General features: G+C 49.3%; 1 protein-coding gene across 1 annotated transcript; it reads left to right on the top strand.

Moving 5' to 3' along the window:
- The first annotated feature begins 92 nt into the window (after positions 1 to 92).
- LOC136453625 (F-box/LRR-repeat protein At1g67190-like) lies at positions 93 to 4,906 on the top strand. The gene is made up of 3 exons (XM_066454185.1): positions 93 to 498; positions 919 to 2,369; positions 4,481 to 4,906. The coding sequence occupies exon 2, from the start codon at positions 1,060 to 1,062 to the stop codon at positions 2,311 to 2,313; it is 1,254 nt and encodes a 417-aa protein (XP_066310282.1). The 5' UTR covers positions 93 to 498; positions 919 to 1,059; the 3' UTR covers positions 2,314 to 2,369; positions 4,481 to 4,906.
- The last annotated feature ends 12,908 nt before the right edge of the window (positions 4,907 to 17,814 follow it).

The raw sequence follows: 17,814 nt of genomic DNA, 5'->3' as shown, positions 1-17,814 counted from the left end.
CTCTGAACCATGAAATTGCTAGGCCCAATCCGCTTCTCCCAGCGGCCCACGGCTCGTCAGCCGTTTTTTTCTTTTACCCGTGGGTGTTCGTCGGGCGCAGCGCCTCCTCTCCTCGCCGCGACGCTGCCGTGGTCGCGATTCAGCGCCGTGCCCGAGGCCCCTCCCTCCCCTCAGGAATCAGGAGTCAGCGCCGCATCTCCGGTTGCGGAGACTTGCGCTGCCACCTCTCCGACCTCTTCCCGGCCTTCAGCTGGTGCCTACACGCCGGTGCGTCGGCGACGCGGGTCCTTCGTAGAAGACGGTTTGTTCTCGGATCAGGCGTCAGCCGGAGTCGAGGGACACAGATCATTCGGACGCGGGTTCTTGTGTGAAGTCGATCTCGGGTGCCGCCACGACGAACCGGCTTGTGCTGTGTAGATCCGGCGAAAGCGCGCAGCCAACCCCCGGTCCTGCCGGTTTCACTGGCCTCATCGTCTTCGTATTGCCATTGCGACGAAGGTTGGCTCCTTCTTTCTCGCCCCCACCTCTCTTATTTATCGTGTTTGAAATTGCACGCCCTCTTCGAATTGAAGAATTATATGTTGAATTATCTAGATTCAATCTTCCTGTGATCCCTTTCTGCGGTCCAACCGAAGAACTGCGTAATATAGTTTTCAGTGCTACGTCTAAGCGAGCTGATCTTGATCTAGATTTGGTCGAGAGGGATTTTCTTGCTGGGAAATCGCTCAATGATGGCCAACTATGCTTTTGCTCGTGTCGGCTAGTTAAAAATTGCTTGGGTGGATCATATGGCTACTGAACAGTTTGGTATCCTCGTAGCTGGGCCTGAACATCGACATAGTCTCTAGAGACTACAGACTGATGTTACTCAATAGGAGTAATTGGCAGTAATTGCTAATTATCATTGCCATTTTGCAGGGAACGAAGGCGATGAGGCCTTAAAACGTGATTGATATATGCGGATATGAAAATGCATGCAACTCCATGCTAGAAGTCTGTATTGGTTGTGTTGGAGAAAATTCTTCATTAGGTTTTAGTTGATAGTGTGGAGCGCCAAAAATGGAGCTTCTCCCTGTTGAAGTCGTTGGCAACATTCTTTCCCATCTTGGTGTTGCACGTGATGTCATGGTTGCCTCTGCGGTATGCCGCAAGTGGCGAGATGCATGCAGGAGGCACCTTCGTTCACTGTCCTTCAACTCCGATGACTTTCCACGGGACATGACTACCCGTCAGTTGGAGATTGTCATCACACAAACTATATTTCAGACTATGGGGCTGCAATGCCTTTCGATTCATATCGATAACACTCATGAGTTCTCTGCAGCACCAGTGATTGCATGGCTCATGTATACCAGGGAGACACTCCGGAGCTTGTCTTACAATGTCAGGACAATACCCAATGTAAACATTCTTGAAAAGTGTGGTAGACAGAAGCTCGAAATGCTAGATTTGGATCATAACACCATCACAGGTGTTGAACCAAGCTATCAGAGGTTCACTTGTCTGAAATCCCTTTCCCTGAGGCATGTCAGCATTTCGGCCTTGGATTTGAGCCTTTTAGTTGCTGCTTGCCCGAGAATAGCGTCATTAGCACTTGATGTCCTTGAGGTTGTCACTTCAGACTCACAATCTACGATGGAGCTCACAAGCCATACATTGAAAAGTCTCTTTGCAAAATCGGTAGGTGTAGATAAGATCATACTTGATGCAGATAATTTGGAAGTTCTGCACCTGAATGCTTTAAATCTTGATCTGTTTGAGCTTAACGGGAAAGGAACACTAAAGCATCTTAAGATTGATGATGTCAGTGTTACTCATTTGGATATTGGGGACAATACTGATCATTTGGAGGCAGTAGACGTGAGCAACTTCACAATAGTGTGGCCAAAATTCTATAGCATGATATCCAGAGCATCTAATTTGCGTATGCTACGATTTTGGGGTGTTGTGTTTGATGACGAGGATGAGATTGTGGATTCAGAAACTATAGCTGTTTCATTTCCTCTTCTTAGGCATCTTTCATTGAGTTATGAATTACGAGATGGGTTACTTCACTACAGCCTTCAGGGATCATCACCACTGGAGAATGTCTCAGTTCTGGAACTTGGTTGGACAGTAATAAGTGAGCACTTTGGACCCTGGGTGTTTGGTATGATTGGAAGGTGTCCAAATCTCAAGAAACTTGTTATTCATGGTGTTCTTTCTGAGGCAAAAACGCGAGAGGAGCGCCAGATGTTAGCAAGCTTTACCTCATTCATAGTCTGCCTCATGAGGAAGTATGTGCATGTCGATGTACAATTTGAGTATGAGTGACATCTACTAGGTTTGCTGGGCATCTTGCCATTGTTCAGTTGAAGCCGTGCCACCAGGTAACCTTTTGCTTCTTGTGGCTTCAAAATATTTTATTCAGCATGGTCTTATTACAGTTTTCTGTTCTCTGTGTCACTGGCTTTTTATAAATGGTTTGTTTTGGGTCTAATGTCTGTCCTGTGAGAGTGTTACTTTGTATGCAAAATCCTTAGCACCAAAGAAAAATTTACAAAACAACCTATTCAGTTCCAGGTGCTTAGGATTTTGGTGCAACTCAATAATGGAACAATAGTAGCCAGCAAGCGATTAAGCAATTTTAGGAAAGGATCCCAATACTGTAATTGACTGTTTTTTTCTTCATGATTTTGCTTAAGAGTCAGCTTGGCTGTACCATTTATATTGGAATAGGTAGGAGTTCCTGCTGACAACAATGGCGGCAGTGGGCTGGGGTCAAGCCTCGACTGCTCTGCGCTTTGGGTGAACAAGAGTTGGGAGAAATAGATTGATCTATTACTTGCCTTTTCCATATTACATCAAGGGCTTTATATATAGGCCGGACTACAATTGCCCCTTGCACAAGTTATCAAACTTACTAAACTTAACTAATCCAATCTATTGAAAATATTTGCTATCCAATCGAATATTTGAACTAAATCTAAACCTTCCTATTCTGTCGCCTATATGTGCGCTTGGAAGAACAAGGCATGATGACCTCGATCATACATCTTCTTGGTCTTGACCTGAGCTTGTTCCAATTAAATGCGGACATCTTCCAAGAACTCTGCACACTCTGCCAAGGTTTGTGGTGCCACGGCGGCGTCATGAACATTCACCGCCTTGTAGGAGTGGAGCGAGGCAGGAGGGGTGTCATGGCCATATAACAGCTTGGGCTGGGTTTCCTTGAGCGCTACGTGGAAGGACGTGTTGTAGATGTACTCGGTCTCAGAGGCTGATCGCTGGTCATGCACCAGAGGTACATCACGATCTTGTTGACCACCTCCGTTTAGCTGTCGGACTAGGGATGTAAAGCCGGTCTCATGAGCCCGACGCCTGGAACAGGACTTGCCAAAATGTAAAAGTGAACACCGGACTGCGATCGGAGATGGAGGTTGGAACGCTGTGAAGGCGGAAGATCTCGGCGAAGAATATGCGCACCACTGATTCAGTGGAGTAGGGGTGACTCATAGGACGAAGTGGGGGTACATGGATAGGTGATCAACCACCGTCAAAGTCGAGGGCTTGAGGCTGATGTCGCTCTATATGGCAGTGAGCAATGGCGAGGAATGGAGCAAGCCAGCTGGGGCCAAGGTCTCCGTCTTGTTAGTCTTGGACGATGCGACGCTCTTGTGGAACATTGAAATTGCGGTGGAGGCGTTGTATTGTACCCATTCGTGGGCGTCGTCATGCGCTGCCGCCAAGATCACCAGAAGGTGAGTGCAGCCCGCCAAACATAACGAGGCCATCCAGCAGGGCCCAAGGTGCGCCACGAGTTCTAGCCATGATGTCGTCGTGCACGGCCTGCAATGCTGGGTCTGTTGTGGTCGCCTGCTTGTATGCTGCGAGGAGGTTGAATGACTGTGTCGAGACGGCGAGGCAGGTAGCAGCAGTGTCGTTAGCTCATTGCTCCTGGATAGTGTGTCTGCCACCGTGTTCAAGCATCCTTTCTTATGTTCATTATTCAACAACAAAGTTTATAGTGGCTGGCAGCAGTGTCGTTAGCTCATTGCTCCTGGATAGTGTGTCTGCCACCGTGTTCAAGCATCCTTTCTTATATTCATTATTCAACAACAAAGTTTATAGTGGCTGACACACTGCCCCCGCCCCCTGCTGCAGCTCTTGCAGTCGTTATTACAGTCTGCTTGTCAATTTTGCATGACATATCGCAGCACTTAAAAGGTCCATGACAGTTTTGGGCTTCTGGCATTAGCTTTACTAGTTTCACAATATATCAATTATTTGGCTGCTTATATGTTGTCATTTTATATGAAATGTGGAAGTATACACTGAGTCAGTGATAGAGCTATAATACAAGTTTTGTTGTATTCACAGGTCTAAGGTCTATTAATACAGTTGAGTCTTGTTAGCGTCTATCAGCACAACCTTAAGAGCAATAATACTATGTTTCACTGCCCTTCGTATAACTTTCCTTTTCATTTTATGCATTTGGCAGATTTGCTTCTGTTTCTACATCATGAGGACTGGTGTTGTAAATGTCAGCTCGGGTGCATGTCAGATCTGCATTGTTAAAGAAAGTTCGTGCTGATCTCTTCACAGATGTCTGCATGGCATATGCATTACAGTAGAGGCTGCAGAACGGAATGCTCTCCTTTTCTGGAACAAAATCCTCCCCTTTCTACATTATATCAACTGGAATGGATTGCTTATGTTGAGATTTATTGCCCCATGCCACATGATGTCAAAACCTTTTAATCTATTCGTGAGACTAATTTTGAATCAAAATTCTTTCAAATACTGTAAAGTATTTTATTTAGAAAAAGTGTAAATTGACAACTTCATGCTCGCAGTAAAGTGTATGGTTGATTCCCCTGGGAAATTCGGCATTCACCATTGCCACTTTTTACCTTGACATTCCACTCCAAGGGATTCCATGCTAAATTGATAATTACTCCGCATGGCAGCATCACTGCCTAATCCTAGTTATCCAAGATAGGGTTTGTTATGAAATCTAGGATCAGTGTTTGTGCAGTTATTCTATTTGAACTTTCGTTTTACAGTTGTTTATAACAGAACATGTTCCATGGCGGGTCATATCGAATTTATGGGTCCGCTCTGGCCTTACTATTGATGCAGGTTCACTTGCTATTCACGAATTTTCATTTAACAAGTTGCAACATTAGATGAATGCTGGATTTGTTTGGGTTGGGTTGGGTTGACAAAATCTCTGTTGCACCATTATGTTCCTGATTTATTTGGGTAGAATCAGTACTATCATTCTACATGGACTGCTTAAGTTCTGTTCCACCCTGATCTGCTCTTCATTTGTCGGGTTCATAAACCCGGGATCCCTAATGGGTCCGTTTCTCAGCAAGAGCTCGGCCCGGTAGACGGCATTACGAACGACGCACAACTCCTGGGCTGACCTAGATACCTAACGACAGGCCGGAAGAGCGATCCAGTCTTCGACCAGAAGGCCTGGCCAAGGAGGGGACAACGCTCGCTTCCGACTCCGATCCACTTCTACGACCGGGAATACACCGAACATCTGCTTATGGCTCTTCTCCGACCGGTGTGGTCGGAGACGATTGGAAACGACCGGCCGGGGACGCCCGCTCGGTGAGGACCCAAGAAATCAGGCGGAGCAGATAAGGTAAGGCGCTCAAGTCAACCGCAATACCGAGGACCGTACCCTGCACACCTGCGGGACAGTACTGTCAGGCCATGCCAGAAGCGTACTTTGCAGCCTTCCAGACATGTCAGAACACAAACAGTGTTGTAGGCGTCGATATTTGTCCTACAGTATGGTAGGTGCCGACATTTGTCATACCAAAAAGCACAATGGAGCCTGCCATATGCATATGGGCGTCAACAGTATTGTGGACGTCGATAAACTGTCTTGTACCCAACGGCATGGGCAATAAGACTAGGACACACACTCTCTCTCTCTTGAACTTGTAAGGCCGTCCCATTCATCTATAAAAAGGGATACGTCCTCTCCAAAAAAAAGACGGTCATTCCGGCTCTCTCTGCTAGCTTTAGACGTTCTGAGCACTCGAACAGCTCCACAGCTCTAGAACTCTAAAGCTACACAGAGCGTACGTTCCGATACTTAGCGCACGTAGGAGCTCCCGTCACTCTTGGCTCTTCAGTCCAGAGTCCGACCGGACCTCTAACACCCCTATCTTATTCCCACTCGTTTGTAACCCCACAACAAACTTTGAGCACCTGGGCTCAGGAATAAAGTCACCGACCGACTCAAACTGGATGTAGGGCACGTTGCCTGGACCAGTATAAAATCTATGTCATTAAGTGCTAGGCCACATCCGATCACAACGTATGGAAAAACGACAAATATTTACTTGGTCACTTTTCACACCAACAGTTGGCGCCGTCCGTGGGGAGAACGTCGTACGTTCACGTTTTTAGTCATCGGATGGCCCACCATTCTGCCATCTTCGTCATGACGGGCTCAAGCGATACGACTCGCTTTGGCTCGCTGGAGTTTCCCATGCTCCCACCTGTTGGGATGTGGGTTTCTCCTGTCTTCGAGCTGTCTTAGACCTTCCTCTTCGAAAGCCTGGATTTCATCGCTGACCAGCTCGGCGTGCTTCGCCTTCGAGAGGAGGCACTTGTCCCGGCACCCGTCGGAGGAGGAGTGCTCTCCGTCGGCTCCGGGCCACCCGACGACCTCATCGATGAGACACCTGCCCTTCGCTCTGAGCCCACGCTGGGCTCAAACCCCACTATGAGTAACGTACATATTGTTCTTTACTCGCTATTTAATATCTTCCGCCGGCTCTCCGGAGGGACCCCATTGTCCCCACCGCAACCGCCATGCGACCGATTCCCCTACGGCCTCGCATCCCCCGCGGACGTGGACACACGGGGGCTCCAAAAGATGTTGACGTCGCCCCCTCTCACATCCAAATTCATGGGGATGGCGGGCTACGCTCCCGCCTCTTTCCACAACCTCATGAATGATGAGGTTGAAAGCGACGGCTCCAGCATCGACGACGTCGTGGCACCTAGCCACCCTCTATCCCGAGAGTGCATTATGGCGGACGCTCCAGGACAGCTGTCGGTGGTAGCAGAGTCCCTACAAACTCACACCCCTCCGGACCCTCGTGCGGAGGCCCTCGCACGTGCACAGGAGCATGGCGAGGAGTTACGACAAAGACGGCAAAGCCACACGTGCGTAACCCAGCGAGCAGTGCCCGGGGTCGCTCCCGCCAGGTCTAGCGCAACATCATTGACGGGGGAACGATCCCTCACAGTTCACTCAGGCTGGCCAAAACATCGCCGCTGCGGCGATGCTCCTGGGCGGCCTTCCAGAGCCTGTTGACCCTCAGGAGCAGGCAATCCACCAGAACCTCCGGATGCTGGTAGAAATCAACGCCGTTCAACATGTGGAGAGCTCCACATCGGGACACCGACTCGCGGCCTCTCTCCCTACCGAGGGAATGGGGGCGCACCAGTCGAATCGCTCCATCCGCTCACCACTACAGTCACCGGGCGTGGAATAGGAGGCCATAGCTGCACCACGGCCTGACCCAGCGCTCGCTCCACACCGACCACATGTGCGCGAATGCCTCGGGCTAAACCAAGATGCTCGTAGCGTCATCAATAATCAGCGTCAAGCCCGGCGTGATGATGACGTCCATCATGGGGCGGTGAGAGCAGGCGGCACGGGCCCCGCTCGAACCATTGAGGGGAGCGGGGAAACGCGCCCTAGGCATGGTCGTCGACCAGACGACTGGAGTCCTAGCCCAAACGGCCTGGGACCATAGGCCTTTGGCCATCACATCCAGAAAGCATCGTTCCCACAGTGCTTCTGACTGCCTACCAACATCGCCAAATACATTGCTGAAACGAATTCCGGTATATGGCTCGAAGACTTTCGACTCGCCTACCGAGTCAGAGGAGTGGATGATGACCATTTCATCATTCAATACCCCCCATCTGTGTGGGGGACCATGTTCGAGCATGGCTCGAATTCCTCCCGCCTAACAGCATCCGTGACTGGGCGAATCTCAAGAGGATCTTCATCAGGAATTTCTAGGAGATGTATGTTCGTCCTAGAAATTCCTAGGACCTCAAGAGCTACCAGTAGGAGCCCAACGAGTCCCTATAGGATTACATCCGTAGGTTCTCAAAATGATACAACTACCTTCCTGATGTCGTTCACGCGGACATCATCAGCGCGTTCCTCTCTAGGACAACCTGTGGGTCCTTGATCCACAAGCTCGGTTGTCTAAAGCCCCAGACCACCTGCGACCTGCTTGACGTCACCACGAACCACGCCTCCGGTGAGGAGGCGGTCGGAGTAGTCTTTAGTGGAGGCCAGGACAAGGGCAAGCCCAAGCACGAGGACCAAGACAAGGGCCCCTCCATGCAAAGGGGCAAAAAGAACAAGAAGGATCATCGCCGACTGGCCAACTCCGCTTTGGTCACCGTGGCCGATCATGCAGGCAAGCAGCCCTAGCAGGGTTGGCCCAACCACTTCAACAAGCTCATGGAGAGTCCATGCACCAACCACGCCTACCCCGTCAAGCACCTCTACAAGGACTACAAACTCCTTAAGCGCTTTCTGCGACATGCCGATGGACCGAAAGAAGGAAAGGGCAAGGAGACAGCGACCAAGAAAGGAGGCATGGCGGGCAACGATGGGGACGACTTTCCTGATCCTAAGGAATGCCTCATGATCTTTGGGGGATCTGATGCAATCTACTCCAAGCGCCAGCACAAAGTGCTCTACAGGGAGGCATACGTCGCCGAAACGACCATCCCCTCCTTTCTTAGCTAGTCAGAATCTCCGATCACTTTCGATCAGAGGGACCATCCTTCTCACATCACCAGACCGGGTCACTACCCGCTCATCGTCGACCCCATTGTCCGCAAGAAGCGCCTCACCAAGGTGCTGATGGACGGAGGCAGAGGCCTCAACATCCTCTACGTCGACACCGTCATCGCCATGCACATCCCCGGTTGGAGCTCCGCCTAGTGAGCTCTCCCTTCCACAGCGTGATCTCGGGAATGAAGGCATACCCGCTCGGGCAGATCGACATGCCCATCATGTTTGTTGACCGAGCCAACTTCCGCTCGGAGGTCCTCACCTTCGAGGTGGTGGACTTCCTAGGGTCCTACCACGCCATCTTGGGGCGGCCATGCTACGCCAAGTTCAAGGCCATCCCTAACTACACCAACCTCAAGTTGAAGATGACGAGACCGAACGACATCATCACTGTGGGTAGCACCTTTTCGCACACCTATATGTGCGATCGCGAGCATTACGAGCTCGTCACTGCTGTCATCAACTCAGCCGAGCTCCCTCGGCTTGAAGAATCGATGACCCCAGCAGTCCTGGACTGCAACAAGCCAACCTCCTCTTCTGCCTTCCACTCACTCGAGGAAACTAAGGCGGTGGGCATCGACCCCACCGACCCAACCAAAACGGTGCAGATTGGGACCCAGCTCCCGACCAAATAGGAATGCAAGCTCACTGACTTTCTATGCACCAATTGTGATGTCTTTGCATGGGAACCTTCTGACATGCCAAGCATACCACAAGAGGTCATCGAGCATGCATTACGCCTCGTCCTGGGCTCAAAACCCACTAAGCAACGCCTGCATCACTTTGATGACGAGAGGCGTAGGGTCATAGGCGAGAAGGTCGCCAAACTCCTGGCAGACGGATTCATCAAGGAGGTATACCACTATGACTGGCTAGCCAATCATGTTCTTGTTAAAAAGAAAACCGGGAAATAGAGAATGTGCGTTGATTATACTGGCCTCAAGAAGGCGTGCCCGAAGGACCATTTTCCTTTGCCACGTATAGACCAGATAGTTGACTCCACCTCAGGATGCGAAATCCTTTCCTTTCTGGATGCCTACTTAGGCTATCACCAGATCACAATGAAAGAGTTCGACCAGCTTGCAACCTTGTTCATCACCCCGTATGGTTTGTATTGTTACATAACCATGCCTTTTGGTCTGAAGAACGCTGGCGCCACCTATCAACGGTGCATGCAACAATGCTTCACTGATCAAATTGACCCACTCGACCAGCCTAACGAAGTCAAGCGGCCAAAACCAACAAGCACCGTCTATGTTGATGACATAGTGGTCAAAACGGCTCAAGCTTGCGACCTGATCGTGAACTTGGCCGCAACATTCATGAACCTCCGAAGGTTCAACATCAAATTGAATCCCAAAAAATGTGTTTTCGAGGTTCTAAAAGGGAAGCTGCTTGGATACATCATGTCCGAACGCGGCATCGAGGCCAATCCCAAAAAAATCACGGCCATCTCCAACATGGGCCCTATACGCAATGTCAAGGGCGTACAAAGGCTCACCGGCTGTTTGGCCGCCCTAAGCCGGTTCATCTCTCGGCTAAGCGAGCGGGGGATGCCTCTACAAGCTTCTCAAAAAGACAAACGCATTTGTCTAGACTGAGGAAGCACAATAGGCTTTGGAGAGCCTCAAAGCGTCACTAACGTCGGCCCTGATCCTCGTCACTCCTGAACGGGGAGAACCCCTCCTCCTGTATGTCGCGGCAAGCAACCACGTGGTGAGCGCCGCCCTAGTCATTGAAAGGGAGGAGCCAGGACACCACCTTAAGGTCCAACGACCCGTATACTTCGTTGGGGAGGTACTCACCGATGCCAAGGTTCGGTACCCCCAGGTGCAGAAACTTCTATACGTCGTGCTGATGGTGACCTAGAAGCTCCTACACTACTTCACCGACCACGAAGTCTTGGTCGTCACTTCATACCCGCTGGGAGACATCATCCGCAACTATGAGGCCATGGGATGAATCTCCAAGTGGGCACTCGAGCTGATGGGCCATGGCATCAGGTATATCCCTCGCACCGCTATTAAGTCTCAGGCTCTCACGGACTTTATCACCGAATGAACGGAGGTCCAGCTTCTGACCCCAGACATCACCCACAAGTACTGGACGATGTACTTCGATGAGTCAGTGATGGCACCCGGCTAGGGGCTAGAGTGGTTTTGATCTCCCTAGATGGGAGCAGGCTCCGCTACACGATCTGTCTCCACTTTTCGGCCTCAAACAACGCCGTGGAATATGAGGCCCTCATCAACGGACTGCGCATCACCATCGAGCTTGGCGCTACGCAACTGTACGTCCGTGACAACTCAAAGTTGGTCGTCGACCAAGTCATGAAGGAGTCCTCTTGCAAAAGCCCCCTCATAGCAGTATACTGCTAGGAGGCGTGCATGCTCAAGGACAAATTTTAGGGGATCGAACTACATCATGTCCCCCAAAAGGACAACGATGCAACCGATTTTCTCGCAAAATTGGTTGCCAGGCGGGTTCCGTCTCTAGACAGGGTCTTCATCAACGACCTTCACGAGCTGTCTACCTACATGTTGGAAGGTCTGATCCAGACACGCCCTGATGTCAACCTGGCGCTTGAGGGCTCTGACCTCGGTGCCTCCATGACAACGTCGCCCATCGATGTCGCCGTGGTAGCACTTGATCAAGTCGACTGTCGAGCGCCGCTACTCGCCTACCTCCTCAAGGAGATTCTCCCACCCAAAAGGACTAAAGTGCGACGGATCGCTCAACACGCTAAGATGTTTGTCACATTTGGTAACAAACTTTACAAGCAAAGTCCGTCAGGAATACTCATGAAGTGCAGCCCTACCGACCAAGGGAAACATCTCCTCCTCGAGGTCCATGCCGGAATCTACGGACATCACGTGGCCCTGAGGTCACTGGTCAGAAAAGCCTTTCGACAAGGTTTTTACTATCCTACTGCGCTACGAGAGGCAGAGGAGGTCGTCCATAGGTGTGAGGGATGCCAGTTTTACGCTTGGCAAACTCATTTGTTGGCACAGGAGCTCCAAACCATCCCCATCACCTTGCCATTCGTGGTCTAGGGCCTCAACATGGTAGGACCCCTCAAAAAGGGTCCGAGCAGCTTCACTCACCTACTCGTAGTGATGGACAAATTCAGTAAGTGGATAGAGGCGAAGCCCATCACCAACATTCGCTCGGAAGAGGCGGTCAAGTTCTTCCTTGACATCATCTATTGTTTTTTGTGTTCCTAACTACATCATCACTGACCATAGAACTAACTTCACCAGGAAGAAGTTCCTGGACTTCTGTGATGGATGCAGCATCAGGATTGACTAGGCCTCGGTCAGACATCAATGTACTAACGGTCAGGTCGAGCGGGCCAATGGCATGGTCCTCTAAGCACTCTAGCCATGCATCTTCGACCGACTCAATAAGTATGCTAGACGATGGGTTGTAGAGGTCCCAGCGATCCTCTAGAGCCTAAGAATGACCCCGAATTGATCCATAGGATTCACACCTTTCTTCCTAGCCTACGGAGCTGAAGCGGTGCTACCCTCTGACCTCGACCACGGCGCCCCAAGATTGAAGGCCTTCGATTGCGACCGAGCCATGGAGGCTCAGCATGACGTGGTTGACCTACTCGAGGAGGCTCGCAAGACAAGCATCATCCGCTCCGCTCGCTACCAGCAAACTCTCCGCATGTACCATGAAAGAAAAATCAGAGGGAGGATCCTCGAGGTCGGAGACCTTGTACTCCAAAGAACCCAATCAACCAGGGAGAAACATAAACTCTCTCCACAATGGAAAGGACCCTATACGGTGACCGAGGTGATCCGACCGGGCGCCTACCGACTGAAGGACGACAACGACAACGTTCTCACCAACACTTGGAACATCGAACAGTTATGTCGTTTCTTCCCCTAAAAATCCAGTCTTACCACTTTGTTTCATTTAACGTTTTCTCCTACAAGCACCCTAGACCGAGCACTCTTGCCCTAGGTCGCTTGGGGGCTCCACAACGGTGCAATACCACCTCTCTTTTTTACTATCATATAGTAAATACTATTTACCCAAATAAAATGGTAGTCCATACCTTTAATTACCCTACATAACTTTGTTTTAAACTCCCGACCAATCACACCCTGCCACGACCTACGGTTATGAGCAGCTGAGCCTCGCGGGCCACGCCCGGGTTCTTAAGGTTGCAGCCTATGGATCAAACAGGCAGGTGCAAAAAACAAAGGATAAAAAACAAAGCTATGCTAGGGAAAAGACAAGGAATGGATGGGACAAGCTTCCCCTACGAAGTGATTCCATCACAAAACAAAATCAAAGTATTCATGAATACAAAAAAAACTATTCATACGGGGGCTTCCCCACGAACTTAACTTTTACATGTACTAACTACTTCTACTCTAAAAAACTATTGTGGCCGCCCGGTGGCATCGGCTAATGGCTCGGTCGACGAGGATAGGGGCTGATCGCCTTCCAATAGGATGACATTTGGCTCGGTCAGAGGTGGAACAACACTCGCTCCCGACCCGGTCTCCACTCCGTCTGCATGCTGGATGACGTCTTCTTAGTGCCCGCCTTCAGCCATGCTCGAACAGCGAGCCTCCATCACCTACTGCGTGGAAACTTGCTCGGCAACCAACTGTGCATATGGCACCAAGCTCTCCCTGAGCGCATGGATGGCATCCATGCTCCAGCCATCGGCGTACCCTCACCATTGAGGTCAGCACCCTCGATGTCCTGTAGAATATCCCATCGGAGATGAGCGCCCAAACCTCATTCGGGACCTCCACCAGCTGGACATCGGGCGTGCTGGTGCTCGGCACCGACCCGAACACCTCGGAAACAACCACCTGGGCGACATTGCAGATCTGGTCGAGCTCACCCTCGAGAGCACATCGCTCTTCGAGAGACTTGGCTAGCGCCTCCACGCTCTGACCAATCGCCGCCTTAGCTGTCTCCTGCTCCCGCTCCAGAGAACCAACTTTTCCGCCCAGTTCTGAAAAAAGACGACAAGCTCAGAAGCAAGGGAAAGGAAAAACCAAGACATCAACCAAAGGCGGAACATATACATACCGAGGCAGGTGCCTTCGAGGATGGAGAGCCCTTCCTCTTGCTAGGTGACCTCTCTCGAGCAGTCGGGTGTTCGACTCCTCCACCCTAAGCACCTGCCCCCGGTGCTCGAGCACCTCTCGACCAGCCTCCGACCGGGCCTTCCGCTCCGTCTCCAGAGCCACCAAAGACTTCTAGAGCACAACCTCGGTCTCTACCAGGTGGACCTTTGCTGTGTTGAGTCCCCGCTTGGTGGCAGTCACCCCTTCCACAACGAGCAGTTCCACCGCCCATGCTCCTGTCGCCTTGGTCGCCTAGTCTTAGGACTCGTGGTGAGCGGATTCCAGCTAGCGCTCAAGCTTGTCGACCCACCGTGACATCGCGGCTTCCCGCTCTGTAACAGAACCAACCAATTTATAAGAGCACAAGTACAAAAGCAATCACCGGAGTGATCAAACCGTCGTACTTGAACCCATATAAACCCGGTAGTCAACTGAAACCACGAAGGATTTCAAACCAACTTGCATACAACCAAGATCACAGTAATTCAACATAACAAGCCACATGTTACATCCATTTCACAAGTAGTTCATAAGTACCACATACATCCGAGTACACATAGTTATTACAAAACGAGTTCACAAATAGCGGAAGCAAAGTAGTTTAACACCATCATACACACTTAGTTCAATACAAGCCAGTACCATAGTCATCTCCAGCAAAAGCAGTAAGATAAGACAACATAGATGATCATGCCCATGATCTAGTCTTCATCCCACGCAGGGTGAAGACAATACTTGCAGTAGCCATTATATAGCACGTCATCTGCAACAAAGGGGAAATAAACCCTGAGTACGAGAAGGTACTCAGCTAGACTTACCCGTTGTAAACCAGAAATAAATGACACCAAGGATTATGCAAGGCTTTGTCGGTGGATCTAGCTTGACAACCATTTTGCAAAAATGCTTTAGTGATACGAGAGCATAATTTGCTTTATGAGTAAGCAGCAATTTTAACAATATTAACCTATCAACTAGATTAGCACCTGTACTAGAGCAAGCAATTGATTAACTCCAAACATTAGTAACCATATCCGGTATAATGTTGTATCATCATCATCATCAATTTTAACCATCAAGTTCAATTAAGTGCATCTACGTTGCCGCTGCTCAATCAAGTTCTCACTATCCGGGAGAGACGGCGATTCGAATCGATTCCTATCCAGCTGGAGGGGTATTCCTAACACAAACCCAGGCATACCTCGCGAAGGCAGCCTTAGGTCACCTTTGGTACATCTCAGGAATCGCGGCTCCGAGCAGCGCCGCACCCTCAGGGAGTCCACTCTGCCAGGTGGTCAATCTCACCATGGACTTACGCCAATAGCTCCTCGCACATCCTTACTACCGCCAGGGTGCGCACTTTCACTTCTCGGTCTTCTGGCCTGAGTTGAGCTACTCGGCTTCGCGGTCGGAACGAGTTATCCGGCCAACTAAGTGATAGGCATGCGTTCAACATGACATGAGGACGTACAGCGAATCGGTCCTTAACCGACACAGACGGGGATAGATCCACAACCAAGACCTCCTTGCCTTGTTGCTTCTCTATCGACCTCCCGCCCGGTCACAATTCATTATTAACACATGGTTATTCTCCACGATAGCGATTATAGCCAACCGCGATCAGACATTTTTCTAATATGCAGGTGACAGGAAATCACCCGACTTTTACCGATCTAAGCATGGCTAAGCTTTGATTCGCTCCTAAACCTAAATAGGATTCAGGGTACGTATACTGGCCAAGGAATAGATATATATATGCAAGAAGTGTTCGCATCCAATTCCTATCACTAAATGCATCAATAAATAAAGATACTCAAAGTAACCATTTTTAAAACATAGGAGTCTTAGAATGCTCCGGGGCTTGCCTTTCAGAAAAGATAAAGGTTGGTGATCGGGGCACTCAAGAACTTCTTCGTTGACTCCTTCTTCGGGGGCCTGCACCTCCTGCTCCTGAGCTTGCTGCTGCTCCTCCAGAAGTACTGGCTCGAATTCCAGAAGCGTAACTCCCTCCGAAACACCTATTGCATGCATATGCATAGTAAGAATCGTGCATGCACAAGAGATGGAAGATGATGATGAAATGTATAGCCATGTATGAATGGACGCATGAAAGACATAATGATGCAAGATTAACATTGATTTTTACCGAGTAGGTGCATATCTCTTTTAGAAAACAAGAATGGCACACTCACCAAGTTCTAATAACCTAAGATAAAGTTGTTCATCTTCGGTAAGAGGTCTAGCACCTGCAACTAACAATTTATCTTAAATTAGCCTAGCATCTAAATCATCACATCAACTCATATAAAGCAAACCAGTCAGTTACTGCACTCAATAGTTTTTCAGGCTGTAAACAGCAGCTACAAGTTTGATCCATAACTGGAGTTCTATAGATCTGAATACCATGATTTAAGACTTTCTAGAAAGCTTATAAAATTGTCTACAACCTTGTTATTAACCATTTTCCCAGCAAACCAATCTATCATGGGGAACTTTATAAAGTTCCCAGAATTAGCCAGAAAGACACAACACAAGAAATAATTATTAACTTACGTTGTAAACATACCAACGGACAAGACCAACTTTACTAACTCATCATACATATTGGAAGAACACCAGAAAACATAGTGTCCATTCCTAACTAAATTATTCTCATGCCTTTAATAATTTATTTAGATACTTAGGTTAAATAATAAACACATATCCAAAGTGTACATAAAATTCCACAAAAATTACAGTAGCATATACACGTCTCCAATAGGCTACTACAAAAATTTCACATCAATTGAACAAGTATCTCATCCTACACAAAAATGACAAGGTATAAAGGCTTAAAATGGCATAAATAGGAAACCTTAGTTAAAAGTGTCAAGCAACAGATTTCATATTTTTTTAGCATCCTTAAGGTACTAGGACATTCTCCAATAAATTTCATAGTTATAAGATTCATAAATAAATTACTAAAATTCACACAAGAATTGCCCAATGATAAAAGGAAAATCTATAACTCAAAAACCATACATGCAATGACTCTAAAATTTTACCAGAGATTCTACTCATCAAGAATAGCTCACCCACAAAATTTCATAATTTTTGGAGCATAGGAACTACAGATATAATTTAAACAAGTTTGCATGCATTTAAAAACACATTTTAAGTTCCTATTTAATTCACCCAAAATTTCTACAACATGTGCTCATGTCCTATTTTTCTTAAATACTACACTTCATTGTGACTCTACCAAAATTTACCTCACTCCATTTGGATCTACCACAGAGGAGATACAAAAATCACAAAATAGCATAAGAATCAGCATTTAAACTCAAATCTAAAACTGTATGAGCCATTGACAGGCGGGTCCCGCGGGGGTCAATGGACCCACCGGCCAGTCGCAGCCGAGCAGGGGAGGTCGTTGACCGGCCACCGCTCGACGACGGCGAGGATTCTGGCGAAGGGGGGGCACCAACATGCTCAGCACACTGCCCCGCGCCGATGGGAGTAGAAAACGGGCTCCCTGGCTACAGAGGAGGAGGTCGCCGTCGGCAATGGTGCTTGCGGCGGCGCTGCGCATGGTACGCCGGCCAACTCTGGCCATGGCGGTCCGATCTAAGACTGGCGTGAGCATCAGGAGTTCACAAAGACAACGAGGGACGGGAGAGAAAGGAGGGAGAGAGCTCCGGTGGTGGTTGGCCACAGCGGGCTCACCTCCGACGAGGTTGCGACGGCGCGGAAATGCCGAAAGCGGCCTCACCCGAGGTTGACTGACTGCGTGGAGGCGACGACGAGCAAGAGGAGGTCGCGGTGGAGCTTGGAGCTGGCTGGTGGCAGCGTTTTTGCAGTGGCGCATGAGCGAGGTGACGGCGGAGGCTCGGCCGGCAA

The sequence above is a fragment of the Miscanthus floridulus genome, chromosome 5, assembly GCF_019320115.1.
Source record: "Miscanthus floridulus cultivar M001 chromosome 5, ASM1932011v1, whole genome shotgun sequence".
Lineage (NCBI taxonomy): Eukaryota > Viridiplantae > Streptophyta > Magnoliopsida > Poales > Poaceae > Miscanthus > Miscanthus floridulus.
The sequence above is the reverse complement of the archived record's forward strand: the minus strand, read 5'-3'. Positions and strand labels throughout refer to the sequence as shown.